The 19695-nt window shown below is 43.3% G+C and overlaps 1 protein-coding gene across 1 annotated transcript in view; it reads right to left on the reverse strand.

The window, feature by feature from the left end:
- LOC134338487 (coiled-coil domain-containing protein 60-like) overlaps nucleotides 1–19695 on the reverse strand; it is an 88803-nt gene that overhangs the window by 39755 nt on the left and 29353 nt on the right. Inside the window, exons 5-7 of the mRNA XM_063034332.1 lie at nucleotides 17495–17680; nucleotides 6423–6575; nucleotides 269–373 (exon numbers count right to left, since the gene is read on the reverse strand). Coding sequence (XP_062890402.1) covers nucleotides 269–373; nucleotides 6423–6575; nucleotides 17495–17680 — 444 coding nt within the window. The remainder of the gene's footprint in view (nucleotides 1–268; nucleotides 374–6422; nucleotides 6576–17494; nucleotides 17681–19695) is intronic.

The raw sequence follows: 19695 nt of genomic DNA on the forward strand, positions 1-19695 counted from the left end.
TTACCCTCAGCCATTAGGCTCTATAATGAATCAAGCTATAGCCAGGGAAGTGACAACTCCCCCCTGTTTGACTGTGGTAACTTATTTTTATTCTTTCGACCTGTCTTCTAATATTTGTATCTTTGCACTTGTAATGCTACTGTGACACTGTAATTTCCCTTGGGATCAATAAAGTATCTATCTATTTATCTACCTGTAAAGCTATAGTCCAAATCAGTATCACTAAAACAAACAGACAAGAGAATCTGTCAATAGTGGAAAGTGTTACCTGGCACTCCAACAGCTTGAAACAGGGCCTATCGTGCTGGGTGGTTCCGCAGCCACAGCCTCCAATAGCCAGTTCAAGGCACAGAGCTGTCGATGAAGCGGTTCCCTGTTTGAAGGCAAGTGCAGAAACAAAATGGAGGACATTGATCGCATTTATATAAGTCCATCACAAGTTCAAATCCCATACATGACATATACGAAACGGATTCCCTCAACAGCAGTAATGTAGAAATAATGAGATAGCGGGTGTTTGTTTAGGGATAAATATTGGATAGGTCAATGGGATTACTCAATCACTCCTCTTCAAAACAGCATCAATTGGAAAAGCACCTCATCCAGAACAGTACCTCCAAAAGTATGAGTGTGGAGTGAGCTGTCATCATAAGCAGTGGATGCAAATTCAACTGTAACATTTAAGAGAAGTTTAGATAGGTGCAGATAAGAGGGTATGGAAGGTGACGATCCAAGTGCAGGTAGATGGGACTAGGCAGGAAACCAGATCAGCATATACTAGATGGGCCAAAGAGCCTGTTTCTGTGCTGTAGTACTGTATGACAAAAATGCAGAGCTCTCTCACTACGTGAAAGGGAACGTATTGTCAGCCCGGATCCTTGGTCTCCGGAGCTTCATGAAAACGCGACACAACAGATGGGAAAAGGTGCAGCTGAAAAACGCTGAGAGGACCTTTGTTGGTCATGGTTGACCATGGATGTTGCATCCCAGTTGCCTATGTTAATACGCAAACCAGTATGCAGTCCAGGGCAGTAGTATATGGAGAGCAAGCTGCTACCCGTGCAGCAGGCTCCCCTTCTCCACGCAGCTGATGAATCCAAAGAAACGGCCGAGACTAATACTGTTTGGTGCCAGTCGCACCCCAGGAGCTTCCAGTTAGCACTGAATTCAAACTCTGCACGGTCTAAAATAGCTCCACACCTCAGAATGAGCATTAAACCACGACAAACAGCAGCCCAGAACATGAACATAAGAAAACAAAGCTGGAGTAAACTACTTGGTCCCTCATGTCTTTTTCTTACTTAATAGTTGGCTGTTTACCGCAATATCACTTTCCTGCACGACCTATTTCTTGATTCCCTCTATATCCAAAAATCTATCAATTTCTACCAAATAGCTCAAATGCCATCTATAAACTTGCTGATGATATAACTATTGGCTGCATGCTTTCTGTGGGTTCACTCTCCTGAAAGATACTCTCATGTTGGAATCAGAGACTGAAATCACAGAGTCATCAAAGTCAGGGTGAGGGGAAACGTGTGCCTTGAAGGAAGGGTCAGAGTTTTTCCATCTGTGCTGCAACTAGCTCCAGGATCAGTAGAGGTGCGTGATTAGACCAGAACATAGCGATAGAGGACCGAAACAAGGTGAGGTAGTAAGGTATGAGGGATGATGGGCAGGGAAGGTGCTGGGAGCAGGTGCAGGGAATGAAAATCTTAAAGGGGACTTGCTTGCATGAGGTTGCAGACATCAAACACAATGGCAGGAGATGGGATAAACCAGCTAGCTCCCCTTTAGCTGACCGAGACAGGTTTTGCATGTGTGCAGGCCATGTAAGTGCAGACATGTCTTAAATGCACGACAAATAACTATCTGCTGGGCATCAATAGGTTGGGTCACAGAGGACGCAATACTAGCCTGACCTTTGAGAACCATGGTCTGGGTTTGATTGAATTCTTTTGTGAAGCACACAAAAGCATCGCACCATCTGATGATTTTCAACCTGTTTTATTCTCCGCATAAGATTATATCTCAAAAGTAGAGAATTTTACTTCCAGGTTATCTATCAGTGAGAATTCTTCAGCCCGGTTGGCTGTTCAGCCTGTTTGATGTTATCACAGATACTGGATTCCAGGCATTCCCACAGCTGGCAGTGGAATGAAGTCAACATAGGGATTGGGAAATTGACACATCATCTTTGTGAATAACTTTTTTCCAGAACTTTAGTGAGCAGTCACTGACCCTCTGATTGCCAATTTGGGCTCTTCAGAGGTTCTGGCCTGAGAATTCTATCAGAAAAAGAATCAGGTTTACTAACACGGGCATATGTTGTGAAAGTTATTGTTTTGTGGCAACTGTACAGTGCAAGACAGAAAAAATTATGATAAGTTACAACATAAGACTACAAGACATCGGAGCAGAATTATAGGCCATTGAGTCTGCCCCACCACTTCATCATGGCTGATTTATTATCCCCGTCAACCCCACTTTCCTGCCTTTTCCATGTGACCTTTGACACCCTGATTAATCAAGAACCTATCAACAGTGCAGAAGGGGAATAGCGGAATGGTGCTTATGGGCTCATGGACCACTTAAAAATCTGATGGCGGTGGGGAAGAAGCGGGGACTTCCTCCCCAATGGCACGAAGTGGCACTGAGCTAGTTGTGGCATCTCTGCTGTGTGGTTCAGACAGCTAACCAGGTAAAACTGGAGATTTGGAAGAGATTATTTCTGATTTAAAAGACTCAGTAAATTTTTTTTGTGATACAACTGTCACTACCAACTTGAATGTAGTGGTTTTTTTGAACAATTTAAATATTAAAACATATTTTCATCTGTGCTGCTCATATACTTGCCAGCATATATCTATTAGAGCAGCCCGTGGCTTATCACCCATAGGTGCTTGAAGGATTGGTCTGATTCCTCCCATTCTTTGCCTGTCTGTACATTTCCATTTCCTTGCAAGACATCTCTCCCTCACTGCAACATTTAGGATGTTCTGGGCACTGAATGCTTTTCAATCACTATTCCATAATGTCATAGCATAGAATCTGGTACAAAGGCAAAGGGTGGTGGGAACTTGGACAGGGATACACCGGCCTGGAACTAGGTCAAACTCAAAACAGCCATTATTACTAACCCTCCACAAAATTCCCCGACAACATTCACATCGCCAGAAGGTTTAAACAGAGAATGGCAACTGTAAGGCCTACCCAAAAATATCCACCCACTACTTGAGCATCCAGTATAGCTACTTCCTCACAAACCAGGTTCAATCCCGACCTTGGATACTGCCTGTGTGGAGTTCGCACGTTCTCCCTTTGGCCATGTGGGGCTTTCCTGTAAGGTCTGCTTTCTTCCCACTTCCCAGAGATATGTGAGTTGAAAGAGTTGATGCGAATCTGGGGAAAATAAAGTTGGGGATCATACAAGGTAATATAAATGTTTGGACTCAGAGGACTGAAGGGCCTTTATTCTGTGCTGCATAGGTCTATAACCCTACTGAATTCAAAACTTTAACCACTGCCTTACTTCACATGAGCTATACACTCAGTGGCCATTTTATTAGGGACACCTGTACACCTACTCGTTGATGCAAGTATCTAATCAGCCAATCATATGACAGCACCTCAGTGCATAAAACCATGTAGACATGGTCAAAAGGTCCAGTTGTTGTTCAGCCCATACATCAGAATGGGGAAGAAATGTGATCTAAATGCCTTTGACTATGGAATGATTGTTGGTGCCAGATGGGGTGGGTGGAGTATCTCCGAAACTAGGATTCTTCATGCACAACAGTCTTTAGAGTTTACAGAGAATGATGCAAGAAACAAAAAACATCGAGTGAGCAGCAGTTCTGTGGACAAGAACGCCTTGTTAATGGGTGAGGTCGGAGGAGAATGGCCAGACTGATTTCAAGCTGACAGGAAGGCGACAGTAACTCAGATAACCATGTATTACAACAGTAGTGTGCAGAAGAGCATCTCTGAATGTACAACATGCTCAACTTTGAAGTGGATGGGGCACAGCAGCAAAACATACGGGTGGTACCTAAAAAAAGTGGCTACTGAGAGCATGAACTATTAATTAAAAGAACTGACTGCTGGCAGAATCATGAATCATGAATCATGAGCCATGGCAGAATCAGTATGTGCCCAGATAAAATTATACATCGGTTCTCTGTGAGGTTGTCATTGCAATCACATACTTCAAACATAAAGATGCAAAATCATTTCATTCTCAAATAAAGATGGTAAAAAGGGCAATTAATGACAAACCAGCATAATTATGAAAACAGACCTGCAAGGTGATTAGAGCTGATTGTTCAAAGGAAGTCAGAACCTCCAGTGTAATTAAAGCACTGATGAAGGACTCTACTTGCCAGATAAATAATGACACAGAGATTCAGCAAAACAGTTTCAAAACTGTCATCATAACAAGACACACTTGGAAAGTTTAATGTTACAATTTGGAAATTAATGTCCTATCATGAAAGATGTAACAGGTGGAGACAGATTCTTATACAGTACACGTTCTGCATTTGAAAAGGTTTTTCAGTGTTTAAAAATATAAATGAGACAGAAAGAATTTTGTTTTATTTGCAAGATTTACTCATTATGTATGTACACTAGAAGTTTTTCCACCATTAAAATTTCAGCTGGATCAAATATGGTAAGATAGGAGCATTATACACATATCGCATAATGCACGTTGAGCTTGTTTTGAATCGAGTGACAATTTTTTATTGCCATATTTTTGTAAGTGAAACATGTCAGATTATGACTATTCTTTTCTAAAATTGTATTTTATTAAATATAATTTGGGATACACAGTAAATGTAGAGGTGAGAGCAATAATTACAGAGCAACAGACGGAGAAGCAGAGTTCAAAAAGGAATAGTGAAATCATCTATTTGCATCCAAAAAAGGTAAATGGGAAACATTTTCTTAATAGCAAAAGACTAGAAATTTAGATTATCAGGACACTCAGTCCTCGTTTATTGTCATTTGGAAATGCATGCATTAAAAAATGATACGACGTTCCTCCAGAATGATATCACAAGAAAACACAGGACAAACGAAGACTAAAACTGACAAAACCACATAATTATAAGATATAGTTACAACAGTGCAAAGCAGTACCTAAATTTGATAAAGAGCAGACCATGGGCACAGTAAAAAAATGTCTCAAAGTCCCGATAGACTCATCATCTCACGCCGGTGACAGAAGGGAGAAACTCTCCTTGCCATGAACCTCCAAGCACCGCCAACTTGCCGATGCATTGGAAGCACCCGAACGCAGCGGACTCTGAGTCCGTCCGAAAACTTCGAGCCTCCGACCAGCCCCTCCGACACAGCCTCTCCGAGCACCATCCTCTGCCGAGCGCTTCAACCCTGCCTCGGCCGCCGAGCGAAAAGCAAAGCCGAGGACTCGGGGCCTTCCCCTCCGGAGATTCTGGATCACACAGTAGCAGCGGCAGCGAAGCGGGCATTTCCGAAGTTTCACCAGATGTTCCTCCGTGCTCTCACGTCCGTCTCCATCAAATCAGGCTTGTGCACGGCATCCTACTTGGCAAATAGCAGACATCACCACTGGAGCGGCCGCTGCGAGCTGCGTCGCGCCGCCATCTTCTCCTCCCGATTTGGAAGACGCAGGAGATTTGAAGTCTAGGTACACGTATGTCTAAAGTATGATTTACACTCTCTGAAAGTGTGAACACCAGTAATAGTGTGGGAAAGAAGGTGTACAACATTGTAGTCTTCATCTGTTTGGACATCGATATAAGAGTCAAAAAGCCATTTTGCAGTGGTACAAAACTTTGCTTAGACTGCATTTAGAGTATTGAGCTTGGTTCCAGTTGCCCCATTATGGGAAGAATGTGTTGGTGGTGAAAAGGAATAATGGATGTTATCTACATTAGGGAGTATTAGCTATAGGGTGAGGTCGGACAAAGTTGGATTGTTTACTCTGGAGCATGAAAAGCTGATCGAAGTTTATGAAAGTTCGATGGGCACAGATAAGGTAAATAGTCTGAATATCTTGCCCAGGTTAGGAACGTCAACTACTACTGAGCCTAGGTTTGAAGTGAGAGGGGGAAAGTGTATAGGAGGTAAGCAGACCAGGACTTTTTTTTTACATGGACAGTGGTATGAGTTTGGAATGTTTGGTGATGGAGGAAGGAGATATGATAGTGGAGGCTGAGGCACTTAGACATGCAGGGAATGGAGTGATATGGATGATGTGAAGGCAGAAGGGATTAGTTTAGTTTGGCATCATAGATGGCACAACACTTAAACCACTAAAGTACAGTAGGTGTTCAACTCAAGGGAAAACACATCCACCATGTTAGATGCATTAACTGGTTCAACATATAGAGATTGGTGCACATGGTCACAACTGTATTATTTAGAGTTATACTCACAGATCTTTTTCTGTAAATCTGGTTGATATCAAACTACAATGTACCGGAGTGTAGGGTCGGGCAGTTACATTCTTTCCTTTTCTAGATGCCTTTTGGGAGTGGTGCTGAACTGTTTTCAAGTGCGCTGACAGGACTGGTTCGGTTTTGAAAAACCTGCACAAAAGACCAACACATAAAAGTAAGAGCACAGGCTACTACCACCAGAATGCAGATCTGATCTGTAGATAGGTAGGCCACAGACTTCAAAGTTAACTCTGCTTTTCTTTTCACAGATGCTACCTGATTTGCTGAATATTTATAATATTTTCCATTTCCAATAGAATGACCGGTTTTCATCGATGCACCATGGAAAGCTTCCTATCCAGATACATCAAAGATTGGTATGGCAACTGCTCTACCCCTCACCACAAAAAAACGCTGAGAGTTGAAAGTTAGAGCTCAGTGTATCATGAAAACAAGCCTCCCTTCCATGGACTTCTCACAGACTCTGTAAAACAGCCAGAATCAAAGAATCCATCCATGCTGGACATTCTCTTCTCCTTCCTCCCAGCGGACAGAAGACACAAAGCTTGAAACCACATATCATTAGGATCTTTCTTTCTTTTTAAATCTTTTTATTAAGTAAGTATACAAAAAGGTAAGCCATATAGACACTAATACATTGTTAGAATATAATAAAATTACAGAAGATATTAAGACAAAAAAAATACTACAAACAATGTAATTTAAACATAACATACCAAGGTAACATAATCGTATACTAATTTTATATATATATCAATAGAGAAAAAGAAAAAAAAACCCCAAAAAAAACCCACTGTGCAATTAACTAAAAGCAAAGCAAAGCAATGGGCTAACTTGAAACCAAACAGAGTTAAATTTAAAATCACGTCCTCAATCCCGACCTCCATTAAAAACAGTAAAAAAAACAAGAAGGGCATATATTACATTAAATGAAAATATTGAATAAAAGATCTCCAAGTCTGTTCAAATTTAAATGAGGAGTCATAAAGATTGCTTCTAATTTTCTCCAGATTCAAGCATAATATCATCTGACAAAACCAAAAAAAGGTAGTTGGAGCATTAAGCTCTTTCCAATGTTGTAAGATACATCTTTTCGCCATTAAAGTAAGAAATGCAATCATTCTACGGGCTGAAGGGGAGAGATTACTGGAAATTTTAGGTAGTCCAAAGATAGCAGTACATATCATTAGGATCAAGGACAGCTTCCTTCCTGCTTGCTATGAATATTGAATGGCTTCCAATAAAACAAGATGGGGTCTTGACTTCAGAAAATACGTCATTGTGATCTTGTACTTTATTGTCTACCTGCACTGCACTTTCTCTGTACTGTAACACTTTATTCTGCACTCTATTATTGTTTAACCTTGTCCTGCATCAACGCACCATTGTAATGAATTGATCTATATGGACTGTATGCAAGATATGTTTTATACTCTACCTTGGTAAATGTGACTTTAATAGCTAACTTACCAATTTATTGCAGCCAGAACAATAGATAGAAAGCAACACACATCAAAGTTGCTGGCGAACGCAGCAGGCCAGGCAGTGTCTCTAGGAAGAGGTACAGTCGACGTTTCAGGCCGAGACCCTTCGTCAGGACTCATAGGTAGATACTTTATTGATCCCAAAGGAAATTACAGTGTCACAGTAGTATTGCAAGTTCAAGTATTCATTCAGCATTAACAATACCAAGAAAGTGTTTGTTGGATGCTGTGTTTGAATTCACTCTGGTGACGATAATACTGGTTTCCCATTTTCAGCAGTCACCATTTGCTAGTTGATGGACAGGTGCTATAGAAATGCTGCCACCATTTTCTCATAAATCTCAATGCATGTGGTAACAAGACTAAAGTTTCCGAGATTTTCAGGAGTGTGAGGAGCTGAAAGACAGCTCTGTGTATGGATTGGAAAGATGACACAAGGCTGGATCTCAGATTTTCAAAGGATAGCCATTGATGGAGTAACAATTTCTTATTCCACATGTCCCAGCAGTCTTACTGAGTCACCACACTCAAGTAATGCATTTAGTAACTTGTTTCACACAGAGCAACTTAACATAAAAGTATTTTACACAAAATGGTGGAGGAACTCAGCAGGTCAGGCAACATCTATGGAGAGGAATAAACAGTCAACCTTTTGGGCCAAATCCCCTCATCAGGATCACTGAGTCCGGATAATCGGGATCATGGACAGCAAGGGGAATTGAACTCTGACCGTTAGCACTGTTGTAGCATGATGCTAACCACAACACTAACGTGCCAGAACTCAGAAGGTCAAACAGTATATAGAGAGGGAAATAAACAGTCGACATTATGGGCCGAGACCCTTCATCAGGATGGGAAAGGAAGTTGGCAGAAGCCAGTATAAGAAGATGGGGTGGGGGCAGGGGCAGGGGGAGGATAGCTTTAATTCAATTGATGGAAAGAACACATGACTAAAGTCTTTACATACATCTGGAATGTCAATGACGTCGCTGAGGCTCAACTCAATTTTAACTCAACAAACTGAGCTATAAGTATCCCTGCTTTCAGCCAGGTGAAGATGGCATTGGCAAAGGGTCTGGGCCAGATGAAAAGCATTTATTTTAATATATCCATACAACTGATGAGGTGCAGCTCCACAAGCTTACTGTGGCTTGAGGGAAAAACAACACATCTCCATTCAATACTCACAAGGTACTGGAGGAGCTCAGCAGGTCATAGATGTTCAGCAGCATCTATGGAAAAGAGTAAGCAGTCAATGTTTCGGGCCAGGACCCTTCTTCAGGCCTGAGAGGGAGGGTGGAGATGCCTCAATTAAGACCCGGAATGTCGACTGTTTACTCTTTTCCATCGATGCTATCTGACCTTCTGAGTTCCTCCAGTATTTTGTGTGTGTTGCTTTGGATTTCCAACACTTGCAGATTTTTTCACATTTGTGTCTTCAGTCAAGGTCTGTTACAGCCCTCAATTCAACATTTACAGTACATAATAGTCTTTCCTATTTCCAGAGCTGGCCAGTTCTGATGTACAGTCATCCACCTGCTCAACTAACTCAGTTTTTCTTTCTCCACAGATGCTGCCTGACCTGCTGTTTTTTTTTTCCAGCATTCTCCTTTGTTTCCCATTTGCAGCAACTGCAGTATCTTGCTTTCTGCAACTTGAACTGGAGAACACTTATTTATCTAGAGCCAAAAGAGACTGCAGCTGGAATCTGGGACAGAAGGCAGCGAGGATTATGCTGCAGGCTGCAGACAACTGTTGCCATGCTTCCAGTGCTAACGTAGCTTGCTCACAATCCTGACCCGGACATGTGGGTGGACACCAGAGCACCTGGAGGAATCCCACGTGGTCACTGGGAGAACGTACAAACTCTTTACAGGCAGAAGTGGGAATCAAACCCCAATCGGTGATCATAGGCACTGTAAAATTATTGTGCTAACTGCTACACCACTGTGCTGCTATCCTACACCTCTATGTATAGGGTGGGATACAGGATCTTAGGTGATAGTTGGGACCAGATGAAGGGGGTGTGGGGGGATTTAGAATGATGGGAAAAGGTACAAAAGGGTTGGGAAAGGTGAACAAAGGTAGATGAAAAGAAGGCAGATGGGTAAATGTATGTGGGAGGAGAACATGGACAATGTGAGGTCCCCCTTTAACTGTCTACTGGGAGCAATACTGTTATACGGACAGCCATGGTCTCCACCCCGTCACAGACATTTCCATTCTATCTCTCTCCCCTCAGTGTTGCAACGAACGAGGTGAACCCAAACGCAGGACACAGGCACGGAGATTGAGTTAGGATGCAGACGCGGGTGTGAGCGTTGAACGGCTAACAGGAGGGAGTGCAGGAAAGCAGGAGGCAGGCAGAACTTACCTTGACACGGAGTGTAGAATGGAAAGCTGCAGAGAAAACTTTTCTTAGCACGGAGGAACGGAGCTACACAGGTAAACCTCGGTGCTGAAGTAAAACTTAGAAAACTTATCTTGACATGGAGAGACTGAGTTTCACAGGTAAATCTCGGTACTGAACCAAAACTTATAACACACGATCCTAAGCGGCCGGGAAACGTTAATTACCACACTGGCAAAACCAACCATCTGGCAACTAGTGGGTGCAAAGCCGGGGTTCTTATGCTGCAGGTTTTGATGAAAACTAGGTGTGCTGCCATCAAAGGAAATTAGGAGAAAACGGGGAATTAACGGTCAGAACTGTGGCACAATCAAAGGGAATTAGGAGAGAATGGGGAATTAACGGTTGGGACCATGACACTCTGCAGTTTAAAATACACTTCCATTCTTACTTTTCCAATTCTGTTGGAGGGCTACCAGCTCTCAGTGTCGACTCTGCTTCTTCCCCGTACAGATGCTGCCCGGCATGCCGAGTATGTGCAGCGTTTTCTGTATGTGCTGAAGAAGAGGCTGCACGTTTTAGAACGCATCACCAACACCTGTACTAAGGAGAAGTTAGGCTAACAAGGGCCCAGGCAGGCACTGGTGCTAAGTACCTCCACTGCCCACTGAAGTTCTGAGGTCAGGGCACCATGCTGCTGCTGCTGGAAAAAAATTATTTTCAACCCAACAGTGCACTGAGAGGTGGATTTACAGGTACATTTGTTCAGTGAGGACAGCATTTCCGTACTCTTCTGCAATTTATTTAAGTAATTTCTGCATGTTGGTTTTGAATCGGATTTCAGTGGCAACCAAGAAAAGGCGGCCTACCACAATAATGAGCTAGGCTGGTCCCCAAGATTCAGTAAGATCTGCTTTTTCTCTGGCCCTGGTTTCCTCACGTTAAAGAGCCCGAGCCCTTTTTAATCTACATGGCACCTTCGCCTGAATGCAAACCGTTTCGTAAGCATTGAAAAAATGTTTAGACTTTTATGGTCTGCACATAATAAATGGCCATCATGAGGAATAAGGCTATCACAGAGGTACTTAGTGAAAACCAAAACTGCTGCTCAACATCATTTATGGGATTAAGGGGTTTAGTCAGATGATTTAGAAAGCTTTTGGTATTTCAATGTATGGTAGATAATCCTGAACTCTGGTGTAGGTCTGCACTGACTGCAGTGTGGGAGAAAAGTACAATATCAATCCTCATGGTGTCTCATTTTGAGGCTTAGCTAACATCATTCATTTCAAATTCACATTAAGCTGAGGCTTTACAGATTAAAAGGCAGCAATCAGCTGTATCGAAGGGTTACCGCTGGTTGGGAAAGAATTGCGTAAGTCTTGAATTTCAATCAAGAGGTTCATAAAACAGGCAACAGCAACTAATGGAGTGCCTGAATTTACAGGATAAATTATTACTCTGTACAAGGCAGCATGGGCTCTGCTTTAGTAAGATGGGAGGCAGGTGGGGTGGTGGTAAAGTACGAAAAAAGACAGAGGAGGGGCACCTGAGACTGCGAATGCTGCAAACCTGTGGTAAAGTCTTAGGGGCATGTATATAGCTAGACTTTTACACAGTACTGTAGTATTTTTATGTATTGAACTGTACAGTTGCCACAGAAAAAACCATGACAGATGTGAGTGATGTAAACCTCACATCTGATGTGGTTCTCTATTATGGACTGAGAGTGGGAAGGGGGCAGGGAGAGGGGAATCATGTTTGGGAAAAGGGGAAGGGAGAGGGGAATCATGTTTGGGAAAAGGGGAAGGGAGAAGGGAATCAAATTTGGGAAAAGTGGAAGGGAGAGGGGAGAGAGCGGGGAGCACGGAGAGACACTCTGTAATGACCAGTAAACTGATTGTTTGGAATGAAATGAACTTGCCTGGTGTCTCAGTGCTGGGTGTGTCTGCACCTGGGCCAAAACTGCACCCCCCCCCCACCCCGGCACTTCTTCTTTGCCACCTGTCTCACACCCTTCCTGAAACAGCCTACCCTCGCCATTCCCAGCATCCTTTGTTCCTGCCAGATTTACAAAGTCACCTTCAGCTCCACGTTGCCAAATACAGTGCTGTGCAGATGTCTTAGGCACCCCAGATATATATATATATCTGCCTAAGATTTTTGCACAGGGCTGTAAGTGTCACTGGAGGAACTCAGCAGGTCCAGCTAGAGGGAACAAGACAGATGAGACCTTTCAACAGAACGTCCTTCACCTTTCTAGAGCCAATGGACTAACAACGAAGGGTGCTCACTGTTAAGTTACAGCAAGTGCGACATTTAGTTTACTCAGTTCTGATAATTTTTTTGTTAAAGCTGTAGGTATTGCCTTTGGTTAAGTGACCAATACTGACAGAACACTGGGAAGCTAACAGGAACTATGTGGTGCAGGAGTAAAGGCTTCCAAGTGGCACAATATATAACGAACATACCATCATGAGCAATTGGTCCTTGCAATCATTCCTGCACAGCAAACCGTAAGCTGTTTCCAAAGCCTAAACCTCACACCCAGGTTTTTATCGCCTCAGTGCAACAAGAAGGCAGCCAGGAGATTTAGAGTACTGGAATCATTTACTTCCATCCAGGGCCAGTAAAGAATCAGTTTTGTGAACGGTGGCAACTTGTACAGTGCAGATCACCCTTTCACCCTTCCCCGTGACTGCACAGTCACGCCTTGGCTTGGGGCAGCTTGATGACTCAGAGGAAGAATGTGCTCACAAAACCAATAATTAAGTGTGGTGCTAAAATAATACTAATTGCTGATCTGAAGGATAATGATGCACCATCTGTGCAGGATATGCCTGGAAGATAAACAAGAACCTAGAAAAGTTTGGCACAGGCAACCTCAATGTGATTAAGCAACACACAAGATCCAAATTCCATCACACGATATTATGAACAGCTAAGTGTGAATTGTTAGCATCTTACTAAAGTGTAGGATACCACTGTGTGGGAAGACGAAGAAAATATTTAACCCTTGCAGTATTTATTGCTCATTTTTATTGGTCCTGGCCAGCTTCTTGACCTGCTGTTGATTGTCTGGGGAAGGTATTTACACACTACTATTGGGGAGGGAATTTGAGGATTTACACTCAGTTACAATGAAAGACTGGCAATGTATTTTTTTTTGGCGTGTGCCTACGTGCGTGCGAGTCTGTGCATGTGCATCCACATGTGCGTCTTTGCGTCCGTGATGATGTCTTTTTCATGGCTCTTACAAGGCGCAGAGCAAGAGAGAGACTGTGTATCACACCGCTCCTCACACAGACATTTTATCGCCGTATTTTCCCTTTTATTTTTTACGAGGTCGAGTTGCGATCTCGACACTCAACCCGGCACGGATGGAAAGCGTGCGCGGGGGCGGACCCGACTGGTTTCGAACCCGGGAACCTCCGCTCCCGGGTCCGGCGCCGATGTCGTTGCACCACCAACCGGCCCGGCAATATATCTCTAAGTCAGAATGTGCGGGACCTTGGAGGCGTCCACGTCCGCAGAGAGCATTCTAACTGGTTGCAACACTGCCTAGTATGGAGGGGCCACTATGCAGGATTGGGAAAAAAGCTGCAGAAGGTTGGAAACTCAACTAGCTCCATTATGGGCACTAGCCTCCCCATCATTGAGGACACCTTTAAAAGGCAATACCTCAAAAAGGTGGCTTCCATCATCTGGAATCCCCATCGCCAAGGACATGCCTTCATCTCATTGCTACCATCAAGGACGAGGTACAGGAGCCTGGAGACACAGAGTCAACATCTCAGCAACAGCTCTTTCCCCTCCTCCATCAATTTCTGAATGGACAATGAATCCATGAACATCACCTCACTATTTCTTCCCTCTCTTTTGCACTACTTACTGAATTTAATTTTTCTTATATATACTTAATGTATAATGTATAGTTGTTTTTTAGTATGTATTGCAGTGTACTGCTGCCACAAAACAAATTTTATGACATATGCCAGCGATCCAAAATATGATTCTGATTTTCATTCTGAGCTGATCCTCATTGTTGGCAGAGATTGCAAGTTTATGATAAGCTGTGGAACAAGCCCCAGTGAGTTACCGTAGAGCACTCTGTAGGTGACACATGCTGCAGCCAAGGTTTTGGTTTTGATTCATCATTATTGTCATTTGTACCAAGATGGCCGGCTGGTGCGCAGTGAGATCAGCGCCGGACTCCGGAGCGAAGGTTCCCGAGTTCGAATCCAGGCCGGGCCACCCCCGCGCGCGCTTTCCATCCGTGCTGGGTTGAGCGTCGAGCTAGCCACTCGGCCTCGTAAAAGATACAAGGGTCGAGTCAGGGACGTTCATAACGTGACCCGGTTAACCCTGACACCACGTGCCAGACAAGAATGACGGAATGTCTGGTACGACACGCTTAAAAAAAATTTGAACCAAGATACAGTGGAAAACTTATCTTGCATACAGTTCTTAGAGATTAACTCATTACATGGTGAATTGAGCTAGAATAAGGTAAAACAGTAACAAAAAAGTGCAGTGCAAGTAAATAATAAAGTGCAAGATCCTAACAATGTCAAGAGTCCATGTTATTGTACAAGAGTTCTGTTCAAGAGTCTAATAACAGTTGGATATAAGCGGTCCTTGGGCCTGACAGTACGTGCTTTCATGCTTTTGTATCTCCTGCCCAATGGGAGAGGGGAGGAGAGAGAATGTCTGGGGGGTGGGAGAGGTTGCTGAGGTCTTTAATCATGCGGATTGTTTTGTGAGGCAGTGGAAGTATGGGCAGAGTCCATAGAGGGGAGGCTGGCTTCTGCAATTTGCTGAGATGAATCCACAACCCTCTGCAGTTTCTTGTGGTTTCTGCAGAGCAAGCTGTGATGCCTGCAGAAAGAATGTTTTCTATGGCGCAAAAATAAAAATTGGTAAAAGTCAACAGGAACATGCCGAATTTCTTTAGACTCCTGAGGACATAGAGGCGTTGCTGAGTTCTTGTGGCCATGTAGTTGGACCAGGACAGCTGTGTTGGTGGCAGAACACGTGAATGCTCAGAGAGGTGGATAGGGTACCAATCAAGCAGCTTACCTTGTCGAGTTTTCTGGGTGTTGGCAGAGCTGCACTTTTCCAAACCAGTGGAGAGTGTTCTCTGCAAATACAATATTCAGGAAACTTCACAGCAACCAGGACAAAACAACTTCCAATCCTGGTGTGCTTTGTGGTAAGTTTTGGGAGTCAGACAATGGAGTCTGATACCCAGCCACTGACCAAAGCCTGCAGGTCACAGTGGCAATGACCTGTCCAGTCACAGTATGACTTTGGTCAACAGTGACTCCCAGAATTTTACCCAGGAGTTTAAAAATGGAAGAGTTATCATTTCACCCAGACACTCAGAACGTAGAAAACAATTAGTATGGAAACTATGCTCCAAACCACTGAAGGGGAACATTCACTTGCCTTTAGCTCACCCAGTCTTTGACATTTTTCAAACTTTTGCATGGCTCATTGTGGGATAATGAAACCTAATGCGCAGAAGACACAAAATGGACACAGTATATTACCACATCTATGTGCTTACGTTCTACTTTGAAGGAGAAGGAAGGGACTGCGCTTTTATGTAGATCATCTTTAGAACAAAAAAGATCCTAAATTTCTTTCAGTTGAAAAACATGCACATGCAGGTAAACTTCATTTCTGTCACTGTAAATAGTGATTAGCATTGAAGCTGACAACCTTTCTGCCAGATTCCAATCAATATTCCTCATAAAGGTTACACTCGGTGGCCAATTTAATAGGTACACCAGTATACCTGCTCGTTAATGCAAATCAGCCAATCACGTGGCAACAACTCAATGCATAAAAACATGCAGACATGGTCAATGCGTTCAGTTGTCAGACCAAAAAGATCCAAAAAAATAATTTAAAAAAAAACTTTGTCATTCTAACCATACATCAGCTCTGCAGGGCAGAATGAGACAGCGTTTCCCAGGAGCAGTGCAATCATAGCATAACAAATGCAACACTAAATAATAAACATAACAATAAATAGTAAAACACAACAGCCACATGTCAGTTAAATCAGTTATAAGTGTCCAGTGCAAGTTAAAAGTGTCCAAAGCAGAGTCAGGTGGAGCAGCTATTTAGCAGTCTGACTGCCTGTGGGAGGAAGCTGTTTAGTAGCCTTGTGGTTTAGTTTTGATGCTCCTGTAACGTTTGCCTGATGGCAGAAGAACAAACAGTTCATGGAGAGGATGTGAGGGGTCTTTAATGATGTACCGTGTCTTCTGGAGGCATCGACTCTGAAAGAGGTCTTGGACAGAAGGTAGGGAGACCCCAATAACCTTCTCTGCTCCCCTAACCACCCTCTGCAAGGCTTTTTTGTGGACAGCACTGCAGCTGGAGTACCAGGTTGTGATGCAAAAGGTCAGCACACTCTCAACCACGCCTCTGTAGAATGTAGTTAAGGTGTTAGTGGGGAGTGATGCTTGTTTAAGCTTCCTCAGAAAGTGCAATCTCTGCTGGGCCCGTTCCTGGACCAGGTGAGATTGTCCGAGATCTGCACCCCAAGGAACTTGATGTTTTTCACTCTCTCCACTGTGGAGCCGCTGATGCTGAGGGGTGTGTGCTCAGGCTGAGACTGTCTGAAATCGATGATCATTTCCATGGTTTTGGTGACATTAAGCATCAAGTTGTTATCCCTGCACCAGCTCTCTAGGTGTTTGACCAAACATCAGAATGGGGAAGAAATGTGATCTAAGTGACTTTGACCATGGAGTGATTGTTGGTGTCAGTCGGGGTGGTTTGAGTATCTCAGAAACTGCTAATCCCCTGGGAATTTTATGCACAGCAATCTCCAGAGTTTATGGGGAAATACTGTGAAAAACAAAAAAGAATATCAAGTGAGGGGCAGTTCTGGGAGCAAAAATGCTTTGTGAATTAGAGGGGTCAGAGGAGAATGGTCAGACTGGTTCAAGCTGACGGGAAGGCAACAGCAACTTAAATAAGCGTGTGTTACAACAGTGGTGTGCAGAAGAGCATCTCTGAATGCACAGTAGAAGACCATGAACATGCACTCATTGGCCACTTTATGAGGTACAGGAAGAACCTAATAATGTGGTCACTGAGTGTATCATGGAAAAGGAAGGATGTACAACAGTGAAATTCCCATAGGAATAGAATCTATCAAAATAGCCTCAGGCAGCTCAAAGTTTGCAAGCACCAACCTTTTCTCTACATCCTGCTCTTCCTCAGAGTCCTCATCCGAAGAGAACTTTGGGGGCTGCCATGCCGTTTTGCGTTTCTCTATCAGATTCCTCTGTTCCCTCAGTTGTGCAGTCTCCTTCTCCTTCTCCTCTCTCTTCAGTCTCTTGAAGAAACCTTGCCCTTGTTTCGCCGTTTTGACCAACTGCCTGTCAAACAAGAGCGTGATGTATCAGGATTAGGTTTAGAATCCCTCTGCACACCAACAATGCACACCACACTGAACCAAAACCCACCAAGCAGCCAAACATTGTGCATAAATTACCCTGGAAGAAGGTTGTCTTTGTTGCCACAATAAATGTCATTATAGTTCTATTTTGTGTTCCTGTTTTTTTTAACACATAAACACAAGAGGTTCTGTAGATGTTGGAAATCCAGAGTAACACACACAAAATGCTGGAGAACTCAGCAGTCCAGGCAGCGTCTATGGAGAGGAATAAAGAGTTGACATTTTGGGCTGAATAAAAGGGGAGGGGGGAGAGGAAAAGGAGCACAAGATAAGCTGGAACTGCAATAAATGACATCTGAAAAAGTCATATCAGTACAGGCACTGGAATCAATGAAACCCCTAAGAACTGAATGATGTTGGCAACTTGCATGTTTGTAATTTTCAATAATGACTTCTCTTGAAATATTTAGACAAAGTACATGTGCAAAATGAGGTTTGATACCTGTCCGAATTTTAAAGCAGCCCAGAACCTAACCCTACATCAAAACACTGCAACTTCAGCGGAATTAGTGTGAGGAGACTTGAATCACTTCTCTTTTTCTCTGATGCACTGATAATCAAATAAAAACAATCAAAGTAAAATCTAAGAGGTTCTTCATCATCAAAGATATTCAGAAAGCCAGTGTGAATTAGATGGAAAATAAGAGAGAGAGGAGTTCTCTCTCTCTCCACCCATTGTAAAGGGGTTTGCAGAAAACACTGTGGAAGGATCTTGGCAGGATGAGCTGCGGAATTGTTGGTGTTTGGATTGAGACCCTGCATCAGGACTGGGATTGGAGAGGGAAGGTAGGCAGTATAATGAGGAGAGAGGGAGAGGTGAGTGATCGCTGATATGTCGAGCACTTGTATCTAATGGTGGAATCCCTCCCCAATTTTTTTTCCCCAAACCCTGTTCTAAGATGACTAAATATCTGCCACTCTTTTCTGCATGTAGATGTTCACTCTTTGAACTAACAAGACATCCTACTGTTGTGAAAGAACTGACCTAAGTAAATTATTGTCCCAGCTCAGACTTGACTTAATTAGTGACAACCTTTGATATGGTCCTGTGACCCTCAATATGACAGTAATATAGGTCATCCAATTTTGATTTCATCCCTCTCCTTCTTCTACTAGTAGCTGAGCGTGTAGATGCCCCTCCTCGTAGATCCTGCCTTGCTGCCTGCTAGATGCATGGTAGACTTCCAGCACGTCTAGGATAATCAAATCCCACACAGCCAAGTACATTACAACCAGTGAGGCATCACCTTCAAAAGCTTTATTCACCTTGAAGGAATAGATAGACAATGTCAGCTTGATAAGAGTTATATATTGCTTAGTCTCCTACCTGCTTACATCGGAGATGGAGGACAGAAGTTCTGGGAGACGGGGCTGTCTCTGGCCTTCAAAGCAAAAAAGCTTGAAACCTAAGATGTTTGGCTGTGAGGTCATGAGCGAGTCATCCTCTTCCTTAAAGTCACGAAAAACATGTGTGTCTGAGAAACAAACAAGCATCGTACTCCAGGACAGGGCTGAGTAGCGGCTCTTGACCAGGTATATTGACCAGGATTGCAACGATGTGGCACGGCATGGTATCCGTTCCTGTTTTAACGTGGACTCTAGGGGTGGCGTGAACAGATCTGCTCGGTATCCAGCCGTAGCCTTGGATACTGCTTTGGGCTATTGGCTGGAAAGTCACCAGCAGCAGAGAAAGACGGACAGTTATTACCAAAACCGAAGCATGACCAAAGACAGATCTGTCAACTCTTAAAGACTTTAGAAACTGACCCTGTGTGAACAACTCCAGTGTTACACTGTGTTCAATAGTCAATGCAATTCAACAATGTGTCCAATGTACAATGAACAGAAGGAACAGAAAACACAGGAAAATAGGGGAAGGATTAGGCCTTCCACTTGGCCCTGAAAGCCTGCTTCACCATTAACTATGATCATAGC

This window comes from Mobula hypostoma, chromosome 27 (assembly GCF_963921235.1).
Source record: "Mobula hypostoma chromosome 27, sMobHyp1.1, whole genome shotgun sequence".
Lineage (NCBI taxonomy): Eukaryota > Metazoa > Chordata > Chondrichthyes > Myliobatiformes > Myliobatidae > Mobula > Mobula hypostoma.